The sequence below is a fragment of the Heterocephalus glaber genome, unplaced genomic scaffold (assembly GCF_053883595.1).
Source record: "Heterocephalus glaber isolate CG9 unplaced genomic scaffold, H.glaber_assembly_v1.0 deba00001687, whole genome shotgun sequence".
NCBI lineage: Eukaryota > Metazoa > Chordata > Mammalia > Rodentia > Bathyergidae > Heterocephalus > Heterocephalus glaber.
This window is the reverse complement of record NW_028258412.1, coordinates 10,110,517-10,135,391: the sequence shown is the minus strand read 5'-3', so window position 1 is coordinate 10,135,391 and position 24,875 is coordinate 10,110,517. Positions and strand designations below refer to the sequence as shown.

Below are 24,875 nucleotides of genomic sequence, written 5' to 3'. Positions count from 1 at the left end.
TTTGCAGGTGGAAGTGCCTTGGAGAGAGCTTGCTAGCCATGTACAACCACCTCACCACCTGCGAGCCCCCACGGCCCAGCCTTGGCAAGAGGATTGACCTGTCTGAGTACCAGGACCCAAACCAGCTGCCAGCGTCCTCCATGGTGGTGATGCCTGTCAGTGTGATCCAGCCAAGCCCCGTCAATGCCAACCCTGCCATAACTGTGGCTGAGCCTGTGCTTCCCTATGCCCCTGTGGCTACAACCAGCTTCCCACTACATAGTCCTGGCCTGCTGGACACGGGTGCTGCTATGGGTGAGCAGCCCTTTTGGAGTTGACCCCAGTTGATGAGCTCAGTAGGACAAGAAGTGCTTTTCCAGGGAGATGAGTTGCGCTCATCCTTATGGCCTAAGTGAAAGTGGGAGCAGCTAGCTCTGTAGAGGAGCCTGTCAGCTTGCCTGCAGAACCAGTGCTTCAGCACTGAGGTACCCAAGAATGTAGCTCCTTGCTTATTGATCCCCCCACTCCCAGGCTGGCTGCTCAGTCATGGCATAAAAGTCTCCCTCTTGTGATATGGGTGCTGGCAGGTCCCTCTTGCTGCCTGTGTGCATTCTGAGTTCTTTGACTTCAAAAAATGTAAGTAAAGTCACCACCAGGTGTGGTAGTACAGTTTTGTACTGTTGTATTGCTTTTCTTTTTGGTACCGGGGATTGAACTCGGGTCCTTGTGCTTGCGCAGCAGGTGACGAAAGCACTAAGCTAAATCCCTGGCCCCAAAGTTTCTTTTTCTTTTCTTTTTTTGGTACCAGGGATCGAACTCGGGACCTTGCGCTTGTAAGGCAGGCGCCAGAACCACTGAGCTAAATCCCCTGTACTGCTTTTTATTATCATTAGAGTTGTAAAAAAACCTGATATCTAAAACTGCCAGAAAGAGTATCAGATGGGCCAGGGATTTAGCTCAGTGGTGCCAAGCCTGAGTTTGATCCCCGATACCAAAAAGAAAAAGTATCAGACAAACAAATTTTTGAATCAACACATACATGGTTATTTCTAACTTTTTAAATCATGCATAACATTTCTCTGCTTTCTAGGTAATAGTTACCTTGCTCTTTTTGTATTGTGTGGATAGGGTCAAAGACACTGGCTCCACCCTTCCAGGCACATTGATTTCCAGAGGCTGTTGGAGTCAACAAGTATGGGAAATAGGGTGTTTGGAGACCTGCCACAAGGGTTTGTCGACTGAAGAAGGGCATGAGAATTAAGAGGTTTAAACTTGGGCTGGGAATTTAGATCAGTGATTCTGTTGCCTGCCTCACAAGTGGAAGGACCCGAGTTCACTCCCCAGTACCAAAAAAAAAAAGAGGTTTAAACTTAATTTTACTTAGGACTGTGTTACTGAAGAAAGATTTCTTGAATGTTAAAAAAGATTCCGTGCTGGTAGTTATAAAAGAGGACTGACATGTCTGTGTGGTGCATTTTTTCATCCCTGCCCCCTTGTAAGATTTTAATTCATACTCTTTTTTTAAGGTGATGTTTCTGGGGGAGATAAGTCCAAGAAAGGGGTAAAGCGGAAGAAGATTTCAGAAGAATATGGAGAGACAGCAAAACGGAGGTCTGCTCGTGTTCGAAACACCAAGTGTAAAAAAGAAGAGAAAGTGGACTTCCAGGAGCTTCTGGTGAAGTTCTTGCCATCCAGGTATTGTGCACACTTTTTCTGATTTGCCAAAATAAGCCAGTCTACAGATTGACAGCCTATTTCTCCAGTAGCTTTTCTCATTCCATTACCATCCTCTCCTCTAGGCAGCTCCTTTGTTTTCACCTAACACCTGTGCAAGTATCTGAAGTACAGATCTCAGTGGATTGGAATCTTGTGTTTTTCTTACCTCTCCCTGCTTCTGAACTTTCTGAAGGCTGGAGCTGTTACTTGTTCATCTTTTGGGGACCAGGTACCTCTTGGATCCTCAGAAGATGCATGACTCATGGAGCTAGAGGCAACAAACTTTTGTTAGCTTTCCATTGTAGTGACAAAATACTTGAGAAGATCAGCTTAAAAAGAGAAAGAATTTGCCAGGCTTGGGTACATACCTGTAATCCCAGCTACTTGGGAGGCTGAGGCAGGAGGATCACAAATTTGAGGCCCACCTAGGTAATTTAGTGAGACTATCTCAAGAGAGAGAAAAAAGAGAGATTATTTTGGATTAAGTTTTCAGATGTTTCAGTCTATGGTTTCTTGGCCCCGTTACCTTTGGGCCTGTGACAAGGCAGCACATCATGGTGGAAGTGTGTGCCAGAAACTCCTCACTTCATGGCAGCCAGTAGTCTTCAGCTCTCATCTTGTCCTATGACAGTTTATTTCAGTGTTGACTATGTCATAGTTTGGAGCAGGAGCCAGAAGCTTTAGGAGAATTATAAATTTGTTTTACAGCAGGATTCCTAATTATTTACCCTTTTGTAGTAAAGGTTAAATGCTTAGAACAAAGGTTATTCTTAGTATGCAGTTGATACAGGACCAAGGTGAGGATAGCATGCCTTCTGATAAATTCCACTCAGGCTTGGTACTAGGAGAGGGTTCCCTCTTGGGAGAGCCATAGGGCTGTACTTTGGTTGAGTGACCCCATCTTTCCCTTAGCCATGCTGTCCTATCCTAAGGTATTGTCTCCTAATTCCCTTTGTCTAGAATGGTTTCTCCTTTATTTTATTTGGTTTCCTATGAAGTTGCTTCTTCAAATGCTCAGGCAAGAACAGTGTGATAACTTGCCTAATGGAATCTTCCGGGAGAGTATGTGCAAGAAAGTGAAGGAATTTACAAGTGCCTGAGTGTTTGTGTTGCTGAGTGGAGGAAAATCTACAAGGATGGTCAAACTTGGGAGGAGCTTGAAACAATGGTACTGCTAGGAGAGGTCTCCCCTGTCCAGTGGCTGGACCAGGACTGATATTTTGTGAGGAACCATAGAGACTAACCTCAGAGAGTCCTGATGAATCCTTCACACTGTCACCCTCCACCCACTTTCTATATGGTTGCTGGGCTCCCCTGAGGTCCTGGAACATGTGTGGTACTCTTCTGGCTTCTGCTTTTTTGCTTTTGCTTGTTTGGCTTTTTTGCGCAGCCAGCCCTTCTTCTCTGATGCCAACCTGAGGAACACCCCTCTGATTCTACTCTCTTAAGGCAGGGCCCTGTTTCAAGCATTTTGTTGCAACTGGTCCTTCATTGGGTTGTGTTTGTATACCTGCTTATTGTCTGTCTTTCCATTAGAAGATAAACTTCCTGCAAGCAGGATCTGCTGCACTTAGGGAATGAGATGGAAATGAGTGATGGTACAGACCAGATGCTAGCTCATGAAGCCCTGGAGAGAGGCAGAGCCTTTCAGAGGCCTGGGCTCTGGATCCTTTCATCCACCTGTTTTCATCTCCTTCATCCTGACTTAGATTTTGTTTCTCTACTGGGGAAGATTCAGATGGCTTGTATCCATATAGATGGTGTGGCCAGGCATGGTGGTGCACACCACCATGGTGGGAGGCTAAGGCAGGAGGATGACAAGTTTGAGACCACTCTGGGCAACTTATCGAGACTGTCTCAAAAAATAAAGAGGGCTAGGGATTAGCTCAGTGGTAGAGGGCTTGCCTAACATGTGCGAACCCCTGGATTTAATCCCCAGTTCCACACATACACAAAAGAACATGTGGTATGGCTTTTTTGACTTCGGTATATTCCATGCAGGTTAAGAAAGCTGGACCCTGAGGAGGAAGATGATCCCTTTAATAACTATGAAGTACAATCTGAAGCCAAATTGGAAGGCTTTTTGAGCATGGGGCCTCATCGACTATCATTTGACTCGGCCACATTCATGGAATCTGGTAGGAATCAGCAATGTGATCAATCACTGTTTGGAATAATTCATCCTATTATCATATGACCTGCCTGGGTTTTGCTTTGGAACAAAGGTTCTAGTGTATTTTTAAAATTTTGGTCAAGAAGCTGCCTGCATTTGCCTTGGGCCTGAGCCCTGTATTCAGCTGGGAGGTCTGATGAGATGGACGGGCTTATACTTGCTGTGTGACCTGAAGGCTGTGTGTTTAAGGCTGAATTCAGAGGCTCGGCTTTGCAAGTTGAATGTATATGACCACAAGGGCCTGGTGTGCCTTGTGCATCAGACACTGTGCTTTGTATTTTGTGGGCATGATCTCATTCAGTGCACGTGGCAGCACATAGAGTCAGCCCTTTTGATACCCACTGTAGACATGATAATCTCAAGAGGCTTGTTCACTGGCAGTAAGGGTTAGAGCCAGGTACTGAATCCTGGCAGCATGACCAACGTTAGCACTGCAGTGCTTGCCTGGATTGAGTGGTGGAGGGAAGACACAGAGTCTCCTCTTCCAAAAAGAACAGGTGACCAGGAATGGGAGGTTGCCTTCACCTAGGTCAAATTGTTCTCCCTCCCTGGGCAGAGAAGCAGGACGTGCACAAATTCTTGCTGGAAAACCTGACCAACGGGGGCATCCTGGAGCTGATGATGCGCTACTTGAAGGGCATGGGCAACAAGTTCCTGCTGAGGTGGCCGCCAGGCCTGGCAGAGGTCGTGCTCAGCGTCTACCATAGCTGGAGGAGACACAGCACTAGCCTGCCCAACCCATTGCTGAGGGACTGCAGCAACAAACACATCAAGGTTGGGAGCCTACCATGAGCCAGCATTAGTGTGGGACCAGAGGATAGTGACATGGATCTTTCATGGCTGTGGGGCTGATGTGCTTAGCCCCCTTGCTGCATCTACTTGTGGGTCTGGAATGTAAACCACTGAGGGGCGAAAAGGAAGTTACAGGACTTGGTTTGTGCCCAGAAAAACCCTCAGTGGCTGAATGGAGGAGGATATAATGGAGGGTGTTAGTGGATGTGGGGGGCCCATAGAAGGCTGATGCGAGGTGAGTGATAGTGGTGTTTGATGCTGGCGGTGGTGATGGATTGGGGATGAACTAGATGTAGATGTGAGGGATATGAGTCATGGTGTGGGCTTCTAGTGTCATTCATTGAGATGGGTGAGAGTTTGCTGGGACAGGCTTGGGGGAAGGGGGGCATTTATCTGTGTTTGAGGTGCCACACTATTACTCATTCTTTTTAACAGGTGGGAATGCAGGAGTACAGAGGTTAATTAGGGTGTTTAGGGGAGGAAAAGAGGGGCTTCCAATACTCTGCACCCCAGGCTTTTTTGTGAGGTGTCTCCCAGAGCTCAAGGAAACACGGGATGCTCAGGCGCTTTCTCCTATTGGAGGTGGAATACCAGGTGTTGAAGTAGGAGCATAGGGAGCTATCATGGCCTACTGAGGTGGTCTTTATGGCTGTGGGTCAGGTTGGAGTTGATAGACTTATAGGGATATGTGGATCAGGGCTCCCAGAGCCCTTTAGGGACTGCCTCCTGGTAGTTCTTTCCACTCAGCCTTGCCCCCACTGGGGACAAAATGAAGTAGCAGGAGGCAAGGCTTTGGTTGCCAGGCAAACCAGGTGATCATTTCTCAGTTTTTCCTGTTAGCAGTTGCCTCTTTGAGCCTCAGCTTCCTTGATGACCCTGTGTATGATATACCCCCATGCACCCAGCACTGTAGTGTAGATGTAACATCTGGCCTGACACACGGCAAGTGACAGGGCTGCCTCTTCCATAAGGATGGTTTCTCAGGACTCTGAAGACAGGTCTCCTGCCCCTCTCAAGTCTTATCCCACTATAGATCCATGTACCTCTTATCACTTAGGAAGTGGAAAGTAGATAGAAGAAAGAATCATGTTTTATTAAAAAGTAAATTTTAATGTAGCCTTCCTCCCCCAGTGCTTTGGGAAACTTTTGTGACTGTTCCTGGCTTTCATGTGCCTGTCCTGTAGGACATGATGCTGATGTCTCTCTCCTGCATGGAGCTCCAACTGGACCAGTGGCTGCTAACCAAAGGCAGAAGCTCTGCAGGTAGGTGGCTTTGTGTTCATTGGTAGAGTAATGTTCTGAACCTTAGCAGGCTGGAGGAAGTTAAAGCAGGGAGGCTGAGTCATGGACTTTGGACTTAATGTCTGCAGCAGGCATATTTCCTGAAGTTGGTTTGTTAGGCTCCCAGACACATTCCAGGGTCCCAGAGAAATCTCCTGGACACTCAGGAAGTGGTTAACAGTAGCTGTCCCCCGCAGAGGGAGCCACTTGCCTGCTTTTGCTTTTGCTATTACTCAGGATTAAAGGAAGCTAGATCTCAGTTTCAGAGTGACTACTCAGTTCTTCATGGGTAATGAAGTAATTTTTCCAGATGATTTAGTTCATTCTGACTTTTCAACTATGCCCCTGGCAGAATGGAGATGTGCTCAAAGTCTGTAAAATTGGTACCCCTGCTCGCCCTCAGGTTTTCTGCATCTCTCCCTGATTGGTCTGATCTCTGTTGCTTGATGTTCAGGGGGCTGTAAGGCTCCAAGGGGCTAAGGGTACCCATGGAGATTGAGGGTCGATGTGGTGAGGGCTGAGAGTAACCTCTGGGGAGCAGAAGGGCATTTGGATGCTGCACATGAAGGTGACTTGTAGACCTGATGCTTTTCAGTGTCTCCTCGGAACTGCCCTGCTGGTGTGGTAAATGGCAGGTTTGGTTCTGACTTCCCAGGAACCCACTGTCTGGGTGACCTCCTGCAGCTGTCATTTGCCTCATCCCAGCGTGACCTATTTGAGGATGGCTGGCTGGAGTTTGTGGTCCGTGTTTACTGGCTAAAGGCTCGTTTCTTGGCGTTGCAGGTTGGTTTCATTGTCTGGACCTTGGGGAACATGCCCTGGTACCTGATAGGGTATATAGAAAATTGGTCATATTGAGGACCTGTGTGTGAGTGCATGTGTGCATACATAGAACCTACCTAGGCACTGGGCTTGGCATGAGGAAGTGGGATATGGTATTGAATTGTCAGCATGTCAGAAATGTAAATCGGGCTCCTAGTCTGTAAAGTACCTCACCTCAACCACAGAGCTTTAGATACCCTGATAGACCCCATCTCAAGATTGCCTTGCTTAACTACTTTTTATATTTCCTGAGAGAGCCCAAGTAAGTAGATGAACAGAGGTAGAAGCTTCTAGGAGGGAATTGTCCACCTATTTTGTGAGAGTTCTAGGAAAACTTCTGGAAAACCCAGGATATGTTGGCTGTTAGTCCACACCTAGTACTGGGTGGTACCTGGTGCCCTGTGGTAGCATGAACCAAAGATAGCCAGGGTCTCAGCAGCAGCATTTCTGTCTGAGGGAAATAACACTGTTTAATGTGAGGAATACAGTTCTAGAATTAGGATGGTTTTAGGTTCTAATCCTGGCTCCACTAGATACCTGGCCTTGTTCAAGAATTTTTAGTGTCCTCACCTTAACATAGGGTTAATAATGCTTCCCCTCACAGAGTTTTGGTGTGGATCATTCATTCATCCACTCATTCAGTTAGTCAACAAATATTTGTTGAGCTCTAGTTCTGTGCTAGGCCCTTTTTAAGGGGATATAGAAATAATTGAATTAAAACCTTGCCCTGAGCACTCACAATTTAGTGAGATCAGTAATGTGAGGACCTTGGCACAGTGCAATTAGTATCCTGTCTTTTGCCCCTTAATTGTCTGTCTTTCCATTTTTCTTTTGTTTGCACTATCTCTTTTAATTCTTTAAAAAAATGTATTAGTATGTGTTTACAGTACATGCATTTTACAGTCATCTTTGTGAGTGGGTACATGTGAATAATATAGCTTGTTTCTTTTTTTAATCCCTTTCACTCCCTGCTCCCTCCTCCTCCTGTAATTCCTCTTTCTCCTTTGTCATTCTTGTTGATATTATTAATCTTAGTTCATCTCTGTGGCATATAATATTGATTTTGTATTTGTTCTGATTAGGGAGACATGGAGCAGGCCCTGGAGAACTATGACATCTGCACAGAAATGCTCCAGAGCTCTACTGCAATCCAGGCAGAGACAGGGGGCGAGCAAGGGGATATTATCATCCGACTGCCCAACCTCCACAATGACTCTGTTGTTTCCCTGGAGGAGGTGAGTGGAAGTTTTTAATGATGTTTTCTTGGTCAAAGATTGATTCTGAATTGGCCCAGTTAGACCAGGCCTGACCTGCCACTGAGGAGTGAGAGAGCTGCCCATGTGCTGAGCAGGGCTCCTGCAAGGAAGGCAGGAGAGGCTTAGGAGAGGCAGCTCTGGCACACTAGGGTTCATGGACTTCCTGATGGCATTCTCCCCTGATGGCATTCTTCCCTGTCTAAGTGGCAGGCCTGAAAGCTTCCAATAGCATGTCTCTTGCCCGGCTCTTTTGGTTTGAGTGGTAGCTGCCCTCGAAGATCTGGAGGGAAATGTTAGCTGATGCAGACCAGTGCTGATCTGGCCACGGGGCTGGAACAGCAGTGCACAGTGCATGCATCCTTTTGGCACTTTTCTCATTGTGCAGCCTCAGCCCTGCCATAGATCACATCTGTGCTGTGTCTACAGTGGACCTTTGACTTATGAACTCAGTTCCTTCATGAGGGCTGGTTGTAACTCAACAAGTCAAGACTATTTTTCCCAGAAGAGTTTTTTTTTTGACACCGGGGATTGAACTCAGGAGCTCTGAGCTTGCCAGGCAGGTGCTATGCTACTGAGCTAAATCCCTGGCCCTTCCATAAGAAATAATGGAAATACCCATAATACATTCTGAACCTCCCAAGGCACCTTTTCATAATAAAAAAGGGTTGTGTAATGTGTGTAATTTACCAGAAACATCAATAGTTTTCCTAGTGTATTCACCAAAAAGTTATAAAATGTGCCTAGTTTACCAGAAACAACAAATTCATACTGTACTCACCATTCAAGTTGACATCTTTGGCTTGCAGGAAGGGAGGATCAAATGGAAGGTGGGTATTGTTTGGAAGGAGCATCCCCTTCCATAAGAACATCAGGAATCTGGCTCTCTGGTGTCCTTTCTCTCCTTGGGGGAGTCTGTAGCCCACTAGGACCTGCTTCTGACTCACTAGGTCTCAACCTTTTCAGAACTAAAAACTGGTCTAAGGTTGTCTGTTTCTGCCTTTTCTTTAAAATTTTTCTGTAGTATAACATGACATTGTCATTAAGCAAGTGAATAGAACAATTGGCTTTTTCTCTATCTGGATGGGTCTTCTCTACAAATGTTTGTAGCTAGGGCTGGGGATTTAGCTCAGTGGCACTGTGCCTGCCTGGCAAGCACAAGATCCTGAGTTAGATTCCTGGTACGGGGGGAAAAAGACAAATATTTATAGCTGTGTTCATTTTTGCAGGATTTCCTTTATTTCAGAAGAAGAAGTTTGTTGCACTGATTGTTGATACTCCCCCTCCTCTTCAGAAAGCTCCTCAGCTGCTATTCTCTGTTTCTGAGGCAGTAGTTGCTGAAGTTCCTCTGTAGACAGTTTCTCTACGTGTTCCTCTATGAGTTCCTCAACCTCACCACTGTCTACCTGCAAGCCTATGGACTCTGCTAGAGTGACAGTGTCATCAACCACAGAGTTAATTGAAGGCTCAGGCTCCTCTACAAAGCCTTCACAGTCTCTCTCCTATATAATTTTAGGCCACACTTTCTTCTAGGGTTATCTCAGTATCCTTAGAGAGACATTGGCCCAGGATTTTTCATTTAACCCCACACAGGAAAGGATGTTGTAATGTTCTTTCCAGAACTCTTCAAGGGTTAAATCTGTATCTGAGACCATCTGGAAGCACTTTAGGAACAGTTTCTTGGTGTATAGCTTCTTAAAGTTAGCTATAAACTGCTGTTCCATAGGCTGCAATAGAGGAGAGTTGTATCAGGTGGGAGGAACTCCAATGAGAGGCATGAGAATTTTTCAGCCAATTCTTCTTCCAAATCTTGTAAGTGAGCAGGAGCTTGGTCCATGATGAGGAGAGCCTTGAGTGGTAAACCTTTGTCCTCTAGTTATTTCTTAACAGTAGGACAGAAAGCCTCCCTGATCCACTCAAGAAAAAGTACTCTTGTTACCCAGCCTTTTGCATTGATTTCCATGTGACCCTTAGCCTATTCATCATGACTTTATGTGGATTGAACTCAGGACCTTGTGCTTTCGAAGCAGGCGGTGGAACCACTGAGCTAAATCCCTGGCCCTGACTTTATGTTTTCTGAACACTCTAGGGGGCCTCAGAGTGGTAAACCAAGAGAAGCTTTATCTTGTGACCACTTGCATTGACACATAGCAATAAGGTTAGCCTGTCATAGGCTTACAGCCTGGCATTTTCTTCTCTTTCTGGGTAATGTATAGCCTCCTGGGCATTTTCTTCCAAAAAAGGCCAGTTTCATCACAATTGAAAACTTTCTCTGTGCCATTGTTTTGAAGTGGTGTATGTAATTTTCAGCAGTCCTTTTATCAGCACTGGCTGCTTCACCATGCCCAATTATGCTATGAACCCCAGTTCTCACTTTATCATTGTGTCAGATTTTTTTTTCCAGTACGGGGATCAAACTCAGGACCTTGCACTTGCAAGGCAGGCACAGTGCCACTGAGCTAAATCCCTGGCCCTTGCTTTATCATTGTGAAACCACCCCTTACTGGCACGAAATGTTTCACCATTATCACTCATTGATGGATTGTCCTTTATAAGATCTGCATTTATAGCCCTAGCTTTTTCACGAATTATAGACTCACATAGGATATGACCTGCCATCTGCCTTTTGTTTAGCCACACTAATAATAGCTTTTCTACCTCATCTAACACTGTTGATCATGACTTAACTAATTTGAGAAGCACCTTTAGCAGCACTAGCTTCCTTATACAAATCTTTTCTCTGTAAGATTGTCAAGATGTGTGGTGTGGTGGCTCATGCCTGTAATCGCAGCACTCAAGATGCTGAGGCACCAGGATTGCTATGAGTTTGATGCCGGCCTGGATTACATAGTGAGTTCAAGGCCAGGGACAACTACATAGTGAGACACTGTCTCAAAAAACCAAAAAAACCGATTGTCAGGATGGTGGATTTTGACATGTGGTACACAATAGTGAGATTGGTCAAATGAACGCCACTTTCATATTTCTCCACAATTCCCTTTTCGATTGTGATTGCTTTCTTACCTTCCCTATCTTCTTTTCTAGCTTTGTGGGGGCCATTTTGATAGCAGTAATTATAGTGATTATATAAATCACTGACTGAAATCACATCCACAAACTCATGCATCTGGGCTCGGACTGACACTTATGTACACTTACATACAATTTTATGGCATCATGAGTCTTTGTTTACAACCACATAAGTGGCCAGCCTTGGGTCATAACTCAAAACTTTGGTCATAAGTTAAAACTAAAATTCAAGTCGTAACCCAAGTTGTTCAAATGTTAGGCTGGTTGTAATTTGAGAGTCCACTGTACATTGGCTGACTGTAGCCTTCAGTCTCTTTCAGGTTTGTTTCAGGGGAAGTCCAGGTGCAGTGCCCTGCTGTCTGTGTGCTGGGCTGTGTCAGGTGCTGTGTAAAGACAGTTCTTTGGGTCAGTAATGTGTGCCAACCTCTGGCCCCAGTCTCTTGGTCTCTGGCAGCCTGAGACTCTGTGGTTCTGTAAGTCTGTTTTGCTGAACTGTGACTTCGAGGATGTCCTATTTTGGCAGAAACTATTCTGGAAACTCTCTGCTTCTGCAGTGGTTTTTAGGTTTGAGTGTTTGTTTTTAAAGAAATGCCTTGACCTTAATATAAACACTTAAAAAAGCATATACATTTTGGTGAACACTGATGTATTAGGGAAGAGTCTTAATATTTTTGCCGTGGTGGGTGTGGGGAGTCTAATTTTGTCTTCTTCATCTGTATGGGATAAATGCAAACATCGGCCAGATTCAGGAGGATATGAGGGGTTTGCCCTCAGGCAGCATTTCTGGACCTTTTGCAGATTGATAAGAACCTGAAGTCACTGGAACGCTGCCAGTCCTTGGAGGAGATTCAGCGGCTGTATGAGGCAGGTGACTACAAAGCTGTTGTGCATCTGCTCCGCCCCACTTTGTGCACCAGTGGATTTGACCGGGCCAAACACCTGGAGTTTATGACTTCCATTCCTGAAAGACCAGCCCAGCTGCTTCTGTTGCAGGTGTGTGCTCCCTTGTCTGTGTCCCTTACACCTGCTTGTGTCTTCTTAGTTTATGTACGTGTTTGTTCTATAGAGGCTGAGAGTAGCCCTTGAGAACACATACTTAGAAAAGTGGAAGTCTAAACCACCAACTCAGCCTCCAGAAAGTTCTAAACAGGTGATCTGATCAAGACCAGGGGAATATTAGATGCTGGAAGTGTGAGTTCTAGGGTTTTGTGTGGCTCAACTTGAGCCCCACACTTGACTCTGCACTTCTTCATGCAGGGAAGGAAAGAAGAACATTAAGATGTTATCCATTCGTCTACACATTTGTTCATCCATCTTTGTTTTTATTGCATTTTAACAACTAGTAAATAGATGTAAAGTGGATGAAATATGTGTGCAGTGTAGAGAATCAAGATAAGGGTATGGTGGTATACACCTGTAATCCCAGCACTCTGAGAAGCTGGGCAGGATGACTACAAATTCAAGCTCAGTCTAGGCAACTTAGCAACTTAAGTTGTGAGACCCTGTCTCACAAAGAGACCCCCCTCCCCCCCAAAAAAACTGAAATGGGGTTGTAGTTCAGTATGAAGGACTTGAGTTCAATCCCCAGTAATACACACACACACCCAGGTATAACATAGTTGAAGAGAAAGAATACCAGGCAAGCACCAGCTCTGGCTGAGTGTGTCAGACAGGAGATCAGGGGATGAGGTGTATCTATCTGACCTTAGTTATCATGTCAGACTGTGGACTGGCAGTGTATGGGAAGGACTACTGAGTGTACCCAGGTAGGGGGATGTGTGTGGTTAGGAAGGAGAGGAGAGGCCAGTCCTTGCTGCCTCTGTAGGGTGTCCCCAACTCCGACATTGTCTTTCCCTGTAGTATCATCAGTTACTTTATATGGCAGGCAGCTCCACTGATGGGGAAGGAGCTGCTGTTCAGATGGGCACTGAAGAGCAATAGGGGCCTGGGCCACATGTTGTGGAAGTTCTCAATTTTTTTTTTTTTTTTTTTTTTTTTTTTTTGTTACCTGGGTACCTGGGATCAAACTTGGGACCTTGCACTTGTGAGGCAGTCGGCGGAACCACTGAGCTAAATCCCCGGCCCCTCGATTTTTGTAAATAAGTGATTCTCTGTTGTTCAGTATTTCTGTTTAGGTGTTTACTTATTTATTAGTGTGCTTTTTATATGTTAAAGATACTAATCTTTTTTCCATCAGATCTTGTAAATATTTTTTGCCTGTGTGGTACTTACTCTTAAATTGTGGCTTTTATTTATCTTTTAATCTGTTTTTTTTGGTACCAGGGATCGAACTCAGGTCCTTGCACTTGCAAGGCAGGTGGCAGAACCACATAGCTAAATCCCCGGCCCATCTTTCAATCTGTTTTTACAAACAAAAGCAAAAGTTCTTTTTTTTTTCCCCCCAGTTCTGGGGATCAAACCCAGAGCTTGTGGATGCTAAGCATTCATTCTACCACTGATCTGCATCCCCAGCCCTGAAATTTTATGTTGGGAAGTCTTTTGATGTTTGCATATGTTTATGGTTTTGTTTGTTGTGGTTTTGTTTATTATGCTCAGACAGCCTGGAAAAAATACTTGTGTACTTATTTCACATACATGTCTTGAGCTCCCACAGGGTGATTGGCACTGGAAGATGGAAGGCCGCTCTAATAGAACCCATGTTCCATAGGGGAGGCAGGCAAGAGACACAAAATCAGAGATAAAAAGCACATTTGAGGGCCGGGGATTTACTTAGTGGTTCCACCACCTGCCTCAAAAGCACAAGGTCCTGAGTTTGATCACCCATACCAAAAAAAAAAAGCACACTTGACCTTGTTTTTTTCTAATGGTATTCATGTTTTACATTTATCTTGTTTCCTTTTGTGTCTCTGGAGTGGGGGTGGGGGGTGTCAAATTTGTAATCCTACCCTCTAGGTTTATGAATGCTGTCTCCCAATTTAGAAAAGTGATCTTTTATGTTCCTCAGTATAATTGTGTAGTTTTCTTCCTGTTGAGTTAATTCTTAGGTCTTAATATTTTTTAGTTGCTATTTCGAGAAGGATCTTTTTTTGATCATTATATTTTCTAGCTGTATGTTGCCAGTTTATAGGAACCCTATTGGTTTTTGCCTGTTTATTTGGAATCCAGCTGCTTGACTCAATTCCCATTAGTTATGATTGTTTTCTTTTTGTTTGGGTGGTTGATCATGTTTCCCAGTCAGTGGTAATTTGGTCTCCGTATTTGTTGGTAGCTTTTCTTCTGTTTTTTTCAGTTCTTTTTGGCCTAAAGCCCTGGGGATTGTGTCATATTAGAGCACTGCTGGGCAGATCCTTGTCTCTGATTTTCACAGCAATACTTTTGTAGCTTAAGGCCAGTAGTCTTTATCTGCCTTTATGTGTTCAATGCTTGTTTGGACCCCACAGCTACACTCTGTAGGCAGCTCTCACCTCAGTGGCCTCTTGCTCAAGGGTGCTGGCTTCTTCTAACAAAACAGGCTCCATTTTCCTGGTAATTAGGGCAGATAAATTGGAGGAGGTTTTGATCTGTTTTCAGACATTGCAGCACATTTTAAAGGCAGGATATTTCTGCTTTCACACTTGTTGGTGACATCCCAGAGAATGGTAGCTGCACATGTCAAGGTAGGCAGGAGCTACTGCTGGGCCTGGGCTCTAGGGAGAGCTGAGCCTTGTGGGGCACCAGACAGCAAGTGCTTACTGCTGGTTCAACAAGCGGCCCACCAGATCTGTGAATTCATAAACAAGCTGTGTTTCCCTGTGCACCAGCTGGTTATAAAAGAGTCTGAGATCCTAGGTGTTTAAATGGAATGTACTCTTGTATTCTAGTCACCTCCTCACCCCTCATTGCACAAAGTGATGGCTTCAAAAAGGGAGATTTTAAAATAGAAGAAACCACTCTGTGTGATATTCAGAGAGTTCTTCCATGTGGCCAGCCCTGTGCTGAGTGTGATGTGCACATCAACTCATTGGATATTCATGTTACTTCTGAGGGGGTGATGTTCGGCTGAGGCTGAGAGGGGCTCAGCACTTTGGCCCCACCTTGGCATGGGGGAGGAGATGGCTCATAGATGATGACTTCAGTGCTGCCTGGCCATTTGCCCTTGCACTTGCCTTGCTTCAGACCTTCCTCTGCTGAGACAGTTTCTCCCTGCTAGCCTGCCCCTGCACTGCTCCACAGCCCCCTCTACAGCCCTGGCACTGGAGGGAGGGAGAACCGGCAGATGTTAAAGTTCCAGTCTCACCTTGGCCACTTGCCAACTCTGTGGCCTCTTTCCCAGGGACCCTGCTTATAAGAGGGGAAGATGAGGTACAGAGGTGAAGTGCCTTTCTAAAAGCCCCCTGGCAGTGGCATGCCATGCTGGCTTTGCACACAGGTGACCATCTAGGGCTATGCTGCACTGGGGGAGCCTTTTTTTTGCCTTATTCCCTGTCTCTACCCTCACTGTCCCCATCTCAGTCTGAGACTCACTTGTGCTGAGCTCATAGTGTACCTTTCAACTTGCTTCTTATGCTCAGGACTCCTTGCTCCGGTTGAAGGATCACCAGCAGTGTTTTGAATGCTCTGAGGTATCTCTGAATGAGGCCGTCCAGCAGATGGTGAACTCAAGTGAGGCTGTAGCCAAGGAGGAATGGGTGGCCACAGTGACCCAGTTGCTGCTGGGTATTGAGCAGGCACTCTCTCCAGACAGCAGTGGCAGTATCCTGAAGGAATCATCCTCTACCACTGGCCTCATCCGGCTCACCAACAACCTCATCCAGGTAACCCCTGGCTCCTCACCCCACCCTACTGCAGCAGGTGTGTGGCTATGATGCTTTCTTTTTTAGTAGTTCCCTGGCTTGTGATTAGGCACCCCAAAGGGGACACATTAGCTTCTCTGGCTGAAACTTTTGAGACCTGAGGAAGTGGATGTGCATAGGCTTCAGATCTTCCTGGAGCTGGTTGGACCTGGGGGTTAAAGATAGTGTGGCATAGGATATGACAGAGTTATCCCAGACCACTCCTCTCAAAGGGAGGAAAAAGGTTCAGAGGGGAGGCGCAGGTAGAGAAGGGGCTCAGCCCAGGCCTATTGACTCCCTGCCAGGGCTCTCCATCACATATGCCACCTTGGTACTTCTAGCTGAGGGGTAGTTGCAGCACCCTGTATCATCCAGGTAGGCTTTGAGGCAGAGAACCATCCCCTGAGGCACCCTCAGGTCTCTCTCTAACTTCCACTCAGGCCATCAGCAGGTCCTGCCAGACCCACTTTCTTTGCATCTTTAGCTTTTGTTTCTCCCTTCCATCTTCCTTGTTCTGCCTTAGTCCAGGCCACTGCTGTCTTCTTGCATGAACTGTGAGAGCACACACCCCGTATTCCTTCCTGCCCATCTACCCTTCCTGCCCAGCCACCAACCTGCCACAAAGGCACTTTTCCAAAATTAAAAGATGAAAAGATGAATGTGTTCCTTTCTTGCTTAAAAACATTCACATTCCCTCTGGGTAGTGTGTGCCCAAGGTACACTGATCCTTCTGCCTGCTTGTCCCCTCCATTTCCACTTCTTTGGCTACAGCCATTCTGGGCCAGCATCTGGAGTCCCTGCCTACAGCCTTGTCCTCTCTCCTCACTCCTTGTCCTGTTTGGGTGTTAGGTAAAGCACAGCCATTCACCTAGAAACCTCTTCTTAAGGGTTTGGTTTTGTCTGCCTAACTCTTCCTCTCTGACTCCCTATTCTTGTATTTGTTCTCATTACAGCAGCTGACAGACCTTTAGCTCATTTGTAGTTTGGCCAATTGCTCTCTTCTCCCAGGCTGTTCTGCATTATACAGTTAGTAACTGTATATGACATGAGGGAAGATAGTGCGTGACTCTGTCGTTGGGCGCTGTGGGGCGCTGTCTGATAATAAGTTGGGGTGCTACTAGGTCAGTGTTCCCATATCAGAGCAATGCGGGTGCATAGGCAGCATGCCCCCACTCTCCTAGAGGACACTGCCATGGGGGCTCATTTCAGGAGTGCAGGGGGCAGAGTTTGTCCCTTTGTAACTCCCCTGTGTCTCCTGGCAGGTCATTGACTGTAGCATGGCTGTGCAGGAAGAACCTAAGGAGCCCCATGTCTCGTCAGTGCTGCCCTGGATCATCCTGCACAGGATCATCTGGCAGGAGGAGGACACCTTCCAATCCCTGTGCCACCAGCAGCAACTGCAGAACCGAGTGGAGGAAGGTGTGCTGGTAACAGCTTTGTTGGGGATGGGCCCTGATCCACATGTTCTTTCCCCTGGCCTCTGCCCCAAGGCTTGAGACTACTCAGGTACTGTAAGCAGGCCTGGGGCTCACTATGACAAGATTTCGCATGACACTTGACAGAACCAGAAGCTTTCCTGTTTCTTCCCTCAGTAAGCTCACTGTGGGCAGGAGGCGTGGCATGTGACATGTATGTCTGGTGCTGGTAGCAGCCTGGAGGGAATGATGGCAAAGGAAGGGCTTCAAGGAGTATTTGAAGTGCCTCATATGCTGACTCCTCCAATCCCCGTGGCAGCCTGAGACACGAGAAGCCAAGGACAGTGTGAAGCAAGCACAGGTTCCACATCCCAACTGTTACTTCTCAGTTCACATAATCTCAGTGTCTTTTCTCCATGTCCATACTGGAAATAAAGGCACCTTCCTCAGTTGTTGTTCCAAGGACAAAATGAAGTAACAAAGTCATGAAGCACCAGGGCAAATCAGTGCCTGGCATTGGTGGGTACTAATTGTTTTTTTTTTGTTTGGTACCGGGGGTCGAACTCGGGACCTTGGACTTGCGAGCCAGGCAGCAGCACCACTGAGCTAAATCCCCGGCCTTGGTGGGTGCTAATCGATGAGCAGACATTAGGGATTGAGAAGCAAGGGAGGGCGAACCTGGGACTCTTAGTGGAAATAGTACTTGAACTGTGGTCAGCACAGTGGTAGAAAATCTGTTGAATTGAAGAAACTATGACAACAAACACTTAAACATTGCTTATAAGCCTGCCAACTATTATATAGTTGTAATAATAAACATGTTTGTGCATTTATTCAACTAACTTAAAAATGTTTATTGGGGAATTTTCCTCAGTATGTAGTTTGTAAAACAAGAAAAGTGGAAAAGAAAGAAAAGTTATTCCAGGGAAACGTGATTTGTCTCCTTCCATTCACTATTTCTATAATTTTGTTGACAACTCAGATATTTCTTAGCTGCTCACTATATATCAAGTCTCTGTATAAGACCCTTCTGGCCTTGACAGGTTCGTGGTGGGAGGAGATAGGTGAGATTTCTGACAGTGCCAGGCCAGTGAGACTGACTGAGAGGAGGGCACCTGAGGCTGCCCCATAGGGGTGCTGGGTGGGCAAAGAACTGAGGGAAGAGCAGAAGCAGAGTAGACTGGGGGGATGGAGCCTGGTGGGCAGGGACTCAGAGAGCTTCAAGTCCAGCAGGAATCTGGGGTGAGGGGATTGGATATGGGAGGGGCCAGGTTGCAAAAAGCCTTTAGACTCTTATTGGTAGTGGTTCCCGTTTTGCTCCATAGTCTTTTCTTTATAATACTGAAATAAGGCGCATCCTGTACTGAGCTGACCACCTGCTGAGTCTTTAGGAAAGATTTCAGTATTGCTTTCTTACAGGTCATTCTATGGTAACACCTCATGCATATCCTTTTATTTCTGCTCAGTTTTTTTTATTAGCATGAAGTTTTGAGAATTAGTGTTTTTAGAGCTCTTGACAAACTACTTTATTGTTTTCCAAAAAGATTTTTACAGTGAAAAATACGTAAGATTTACAATAATATTATTGTTTTTCTTGATTCTCTTTTCCCTCAAAATTAATCATACAAACAAAATATAGTTTAAAAAATTGCCAGGAAAGAAGGAAAAAAGAATGATCAAATGCCTTCAACTTTGAAAAGTACATCAAAGAGAAAGAAAAGACTCGGTTAGACTGGCAGCAGGTGTGGCTCTGTTCCTTCCTGTTCCCCTTTAGGCAAACTGAGAGAAGACAATACTGTATATTTGCCAAATGGCACTCTTGTTTGTAGAGAGCATACTGATGGAGAAGCTCGTCCATATTGCCCTGGACCTTAGCAGAAGCAAGAAGGGCTTCTGGGTCCTTCCATGACCAGACTGAGTTGAGGGATGAATTCAGGGATAAAATACGCTTCTGACCAGGTGGTGAGAGGCTTGGTGAGGGCATTGTCACATACTGAGCTCTCTGGAAGCAGATATGGAGACATGATTTGTTAGGGATTGATACTTACAAAAAGAAGGTTAGGAGGTAGCAGGGTTGGGCAAAGGGAGAAGCTGAACTGTGATGCAGGCCTGACAAAGCTTGGCCAACTGGCAGGGAGCCTGGAGTGGACAGTTTTCCATCAGAGCTGTTCTCCCATGCTGGACTGATGTGACCAGGCCTTTATACTCCTATCTTACTCAGTCACTGGACGTAGGCTTCCATAGGCAGTGCTGTCCTCAGGTGAGGTGAGTTCTGTAGTGCAGCAGACACTGCAGGAGCTGACAGCTGGAGGTAACAAGTCCTGCCCTAAGTGGAGGAGGATTTCCTCAGAAGATAGAACAAAACCTATATTCTCCCCTGCCCTGGCGGGGGTGGGGTGGTGGGGGTGGCAAAAGAAAAGATTGACTATAGCATGCAAAAATTGAAGACAAAAGAAAAGAAGAAAAACCACGGACGAATTCAGCCTATAAGTCTCGGTCTATAATGGTCATTTTGATGTCTTTAAGAATAAAACTGAGGGCTGGGGATTTAGCTCAGTGGTTCTGGCACCTGCCTTGCAAGTGCAAGGTCCCGAGTTTGATCCCCGGTACCAAAAAAAAAAAAAAAAGAAACTGAAAGATCTATGAAAAACTGGAATGTTTTGGATTTCTTAATGATTATCTGACTTTTTTTTTTAGTACAGTGCTTATACTGTTTTGACTGTCTGAACAATAGTAAAATGTACAAAACATTTCATGAAAGAAATATTTTTACCTGGTATGCTGCCGTCTGGTATTTTCTCTTCTCATTATATTCTGTTTTAATCAACTAAAAATGCTAGTTATAAACCTCTAATAGATTATAGCCCAGAATTCAAAAATACTGAGGAGTTTTAAGGAATTAGTAATAATTTAGTAATGAACACATGCATACCTGAAATTTAGTAGTTCATTTTTTTCCTTTTCCTTCTGTATTATTCAAGTACACCGAAATGTAAGAATTTAGGAAATGGTATGTGTAGTGTGGGTTCCATTGTTATAAATTATTTGTGCCTCCCTTTCAAAATGCCTCACATATACACAGAAAGATGCTTGGACATTCACCCGGTATCAGCATTGCTTCTCTGGAGGCTAGTGTTTTTGTGGATGAAGTATTCCTTTTTATACTTGCCTGTATGATTTGAATTCCTTTTTTTTTTTTGGTACTGGGGATCAAACTCAGGACCTTGCGCTTGCAAGGCAGGCGTGGTGCCACTGAGCTAAATCCCCGGCCCTGAATTGCTTTTTAATACTTGTGTTTTAGTAAAGCCAGCCAAATCATTACAATTTAAAAATAGAAAAAAGGAACTAAAGAAAAATATGTGGCTGTATTGGTAAAGAGAAGGCCAAAAGAATGAACTGAGCCTCTTGTAGCCTTCCTGGAGGTGTGTGTGTTCCTGCTAACTCTATGTCTGTTGATCTGGTCTTTCCTCAGGGATGTCAGAAACGCCCATGCTCCCATCTTCCCTCATGCTGCTCAACACAGCCCATGAGTACTTGGGCAGGAGGTCCTGGTGCTGCAATTCAGATGGGGCTCTGCTGCGATTTTATGTGAGTGATTTCCTCTGGGCCATGGGCTGCTAGTTCAGGGTTGGGTTAGGCCCAGGGATTGAAAAGGGAAACAGAGAGCCATGCTGGGTCCTTTGGGCTTGCTCAGCTCATACTGTGTGTATATGATTGCCAGAAAATCTGAACTTGGTTTCTGTGTTGGTCTGCTTTTCATTACTATGACAAAATACCTGAGATATTCAACTTAAAAGGAGGAAAAGTTTATATTGGTTCATGGTTTCAGTCCATGATTATTTGCCCTCATTGTCTTTAGGCCTGGGACAAGGCAGAACATCATGGTGGGAGAGTGCATAGTGGAGGAAGCCTGCCTATTGACCTTATTGTGACCACAAAGCTAATAGGAAGGAGCTAGGAATCCCAATATCTCCTTTAAGGCAATGACTTAGCTTCCTTCCATTAGGCCCTACCTCTTGTCCACTAGTTCCTTACCTGGAGACTTTTACCTCCTAAAAGTTCTACCACCTCCTTATAGTGCCGTGGGCTGGGGATCAAGTCTTCATCACATGGGCCTTTGGGGGACATTCAAGATCTGAAATACAGCAGTACCTTCACGCAACCAAGGCTCAGGAGCTTCAGACCTGGTCTTCTTTAGCAGGTAGATTTAGTTACTAAGTTATTACTGAGTCTGTTACTAGTTGAGCACAGAACCAGGCCTTAATGATTTTAAAAGTAATCATTGCATTCACTATCACCACCAACTTCTATTGAGTCCTGTATGCGAAATACTACTTATTAGACCAGGTCATATTTGCTTAATTAATAGATATTACTGTATTCATTCAACCAGTAAGTGTTTGACGAGCATAAACAGGTTTCCTTAAATTTGCCAATGGTGATTCACTGGTATTGGCTTCTTGAACTTGCTAGGGCTAAGCAGCATGAACCCTGTCCCAAAAGCTGCTTGTTAAGTGGGAGACCAAGCTGTTCTAGACAAGTTACAGAGTACCAGATATTCTGGATGTACCAAGGGAGGGGCCTCTAACCCAGTCTATGATGTCTGTTAATAAAGTTTTATTGGGACATAGCCATACCCGTTCATGTACATATGAACCATGGCTGCTTTTGCAATACAGTGGCAGAATCTAGAAGCTAGAGTGACAGTGTGTATAGCCTTTCAAGGCCTAAAATGTTGACTGTCTGGGCCTTTAAGAAGATTGTTGTTCTGCTCTATACCTTCTTTTCTGTGAATATAATTTTTTTTTTTGGTACTGGGGATTGAACTCATGTCCTTGTGCTTGCAAGGCAGGCGGTGGAACCACTGAGCTAGCCTTATGAATATAATTTTTATAGCTGCACCCTCCCTCCTCTGTCTGATGCCTTCTCCATATCTCTTATTACCTTCTAGCATTCCGTATATTTTACTTCTTTATTATATTTATTGTATATCTCTTCTCCACTGAAATGTAACTTCTGAGAGAGGGGGATTTTTGTTAGTTTGGTCCATTGCTGGATCCAAGTACCTAATATAGCACTTTGCACAGAATAGGTACTTAGTAAATGTGGGTTGAAGGAGACTGAGTATATATGCAGAGTTCATGTATGTATAGGGCCTGACAGTTTGCAGAACACTCACATGGGATGAGGACACCCATCTGACCCATATCCCTGGAACTGGTTAGTGTCTCATGCAGGTTCCAGCCCCATCTGCAGATACCTGAGTATCTGTCCCATCCAGTAAGCTCCATACCCCCTCTAGGTGCTCACTCTGGGTCAGCTCTGTGCTTCAGACCATTTTTAAAAGAGTTAGGTTAGGTGGAGTCTGTATTGCGTCTTTCTTCCCTCTGCCAATCACAGAGTATAGGGATGCTGTCTACTTCCATGAGGTTACCTCCACAAAGGCAGCCCCCTTACACAGGTTGGAAGAATGAGGTAGAATCTTTTCAGGCTGGTTTTTGGTAGGAGTGGGGCTGAGGAGGAAAAACAGGCTGAAGGGGTCAGTGGATTGTCCTATTCTCAGTTTGTCTTAGTCTGTATCTCTTGGTGGAGCATGAATTCAAGCTGACAGTATCAGTTGAGTATAAGATAGTATTAAGTGGTATACTGTTGTGTTTCATTTATAGTTCCTAAAATTCCTACCCAGGACCCAACCTGGGATTCCTTCTGATCCCCCGGCCCCAATTGCCTGGCGGACTCTTCCCCAGGTTCTGCATGACTAGCTCTTCCTTTCCTTCTTACCTTTTCCACAGGGCCTGTCTCGGTCTCTCCACTCTATCCCACCTACTACTGGGTACCCTATTTGTTTCTGGTCTTATCCTTCCCCCACCAGATGGCATCCCTGAGACAAGGACCTTTTCAGTTTACTGTCTGAAGCATCCCTAGGGGTGTGAGTAGTACCAACATAGACCCTTGGCCAGTTGGTATTTCTCAAATGAATGCATAAATGAGTGAACAGAAATTTATTCATTTATCCAGAAGTGCTGGGTGAGCATTCATCATTCTGGGTGCTATGAGGGTTATGAAGGTGAATACGTTCTTACTACCTCTTCTGTTGTCCTAGGTGCATGGTCTACAGGTAAAGGATTGTATCTTACAAACGATTTGGCATCAGGGATGCCTTTTGTATGGATTGTTGTCTTGAATACAGTGAAATGTTCTATGAGAGAAATCTCAGATTCCATTTTTAAAAAAAATTTTCCTGTGTTCTATTTGGGCTGAGTCTAGTCTTGTCTGTCTGTCTTCCTTCCTCCCTCCCTCCCTCCCTCCTCTCTCTCTCTCTCTCTTTCTTTCTTTCTTTCTTTTTTGGCATACTGGGGATTGAAACCAGGGGCACTTGACCACTAAGCTATGTCCCTAGTATTATTTTTTTTTCCTGACAGGGTATTACTAACTCATCTAATTGCCCAGGCTGGACTCAAACTAGTGATCTCCCTCCTTTAGCCTCCCAGAGTGCTGGGATTAAAGGTATGCGCCATGACATCCAGCAGCTAGGTTGAAGAATTCCTATCCATTAATCCACACTCAGCTCAAATAACTCCTATCCTGTGGAGTTTATACTGCTTTTTTTTGTTTGTTTTTTGTTTTTTTGAGGGAGGGCCTTGCTATGTAGTTCAGGCTGGCCTTGAACTCACTATGTAGCCTAGGCTGGCCTCAAACTCCCAGTGATCCTTCTGTCTCAGCCTCCTGAGGGCTGGGGTTGGGGTCACAGGCATCCACTACCACACCCAGCTATACTGCTTTTTGGATAGTTCTTTTCTTTACACTTTAGTACATGTACCACTGTACAGATTGTGTGTGTTACCAATCTGCTATATTTGCTGCTAACTTGTCTTCTAATAATAGAAAATTACAGGAAGTGTAGCATATTTTTCATTACCTCCTCTCCCTCTATTAAAATTGCTGTGTATCTTTTTTTTTTTTGTACCATAAATCAAACTCAGGGCCTTGTGCTTGCCAGGCTGGCACTATAGCGCTGAGCTGCATCCCTGGCCCACGGTGCGTATCTTTTTGTGCAGGGTTTTATACTTATTTTGTATCTGCATATTGGTGAACAACATGCAGTTGCATGGGTTTTAAAATTTTGCATATAAAACATATAGTATGTAACCTTTTGCAGCTTGCTTTTACTCATTTCAATTCACACATATATCCACATTGAAACAAGTAAACCTGATTTGTTTTAATTGCTTTATAGGATTCTTTTGTTTTTTGAGACAGGGTCTTGCTATAGTTCAGACTAGCTTGAACTCACTTTGTAGCCTAGGCTGGCCTCAAACTTGCAGTGATCCACCTGCCTAAGCCTCCCAAGTGCTGGGATCACAAGCATGCGCCAACATACCTGGCTTATAGGATTCCATTGTATTATGAATGATTTTAAGGTTTTTAGTTTGGAAAATTCCAAACATATGTTAAAGTAGAAATAATAGTATTGTCATTCCTATATATTGAGCACTGATAAGTCATTATTAACTCATAATGGGCGGCTACTTCCCCACTTACCCCTATCCCACATTATTTAAAACCAAATCCTAGATATTACATTATTTTGTTTGTAAATATTTGTTACTGTATTTTTTTATCCATTCTTCTAGTGAAGGCA

At 44.9% G+C, this 24,875-nt stretch overlaps 1 protein-coding gene across 9 annotated transcripts in view; it reads left to right on the top strand.

The window, feature by feature from the left end:
* Cabin1 (calcineurin binding protein 1) overlaps window positions 1–24,875 on the top strand; it is a 146,777-nt gene that overhangs the window by 20,408 nt on the left and 101,494 nt on the right. For 8 of the 9 annotated variants that reach the window (XM_004843563.3, XM_004843565.3, XM_004843564.3 and 5 more), the window contains 11 exons: window positions 8–294; window positions 1,506–1,674; window positions 3,697–3,833; window positions 4,425–4,642; window positions 5,845–5,923; window positions 6,537–6,724; window positions 7,846–7,998; window positions 11,845–12,039; window positions 15,558–15,800; window positions 17,081–17,237; window positions 20,706–20,821. In XM_004843563.3, coding sequence (XP_004843620.2) covers window positions 8–294; window positions 1,506–1,674; window positions 3,697–3,833; window positions 4,425–4,642; window positions 5,845–5,923; window positions 6,537–6,724; window positions 7,846–7,998; window positions 11,845–12,039; window positions 15,558–15,800; window positions 17,081–17,237; window positions 20,706–20,821 — 1,942 coding nt within the window. The remainder of the gene's footprint in view (window positions 1–7; window positions 295–1,505; window positions 1,675–3,696; window positions 3,834–4,424; window positions 4,643–5,844; window positions 5,924–6,536; window positions 6,725–7,845; window positions 7,999–11,844; window positions 12,040–15,557; window positions 15,801–17,080; window positions 17,238–20,705; window positions 20,822–24,875) is intronic. The other variant, XM_013071698.3, reaches the window with a different exon arrangement.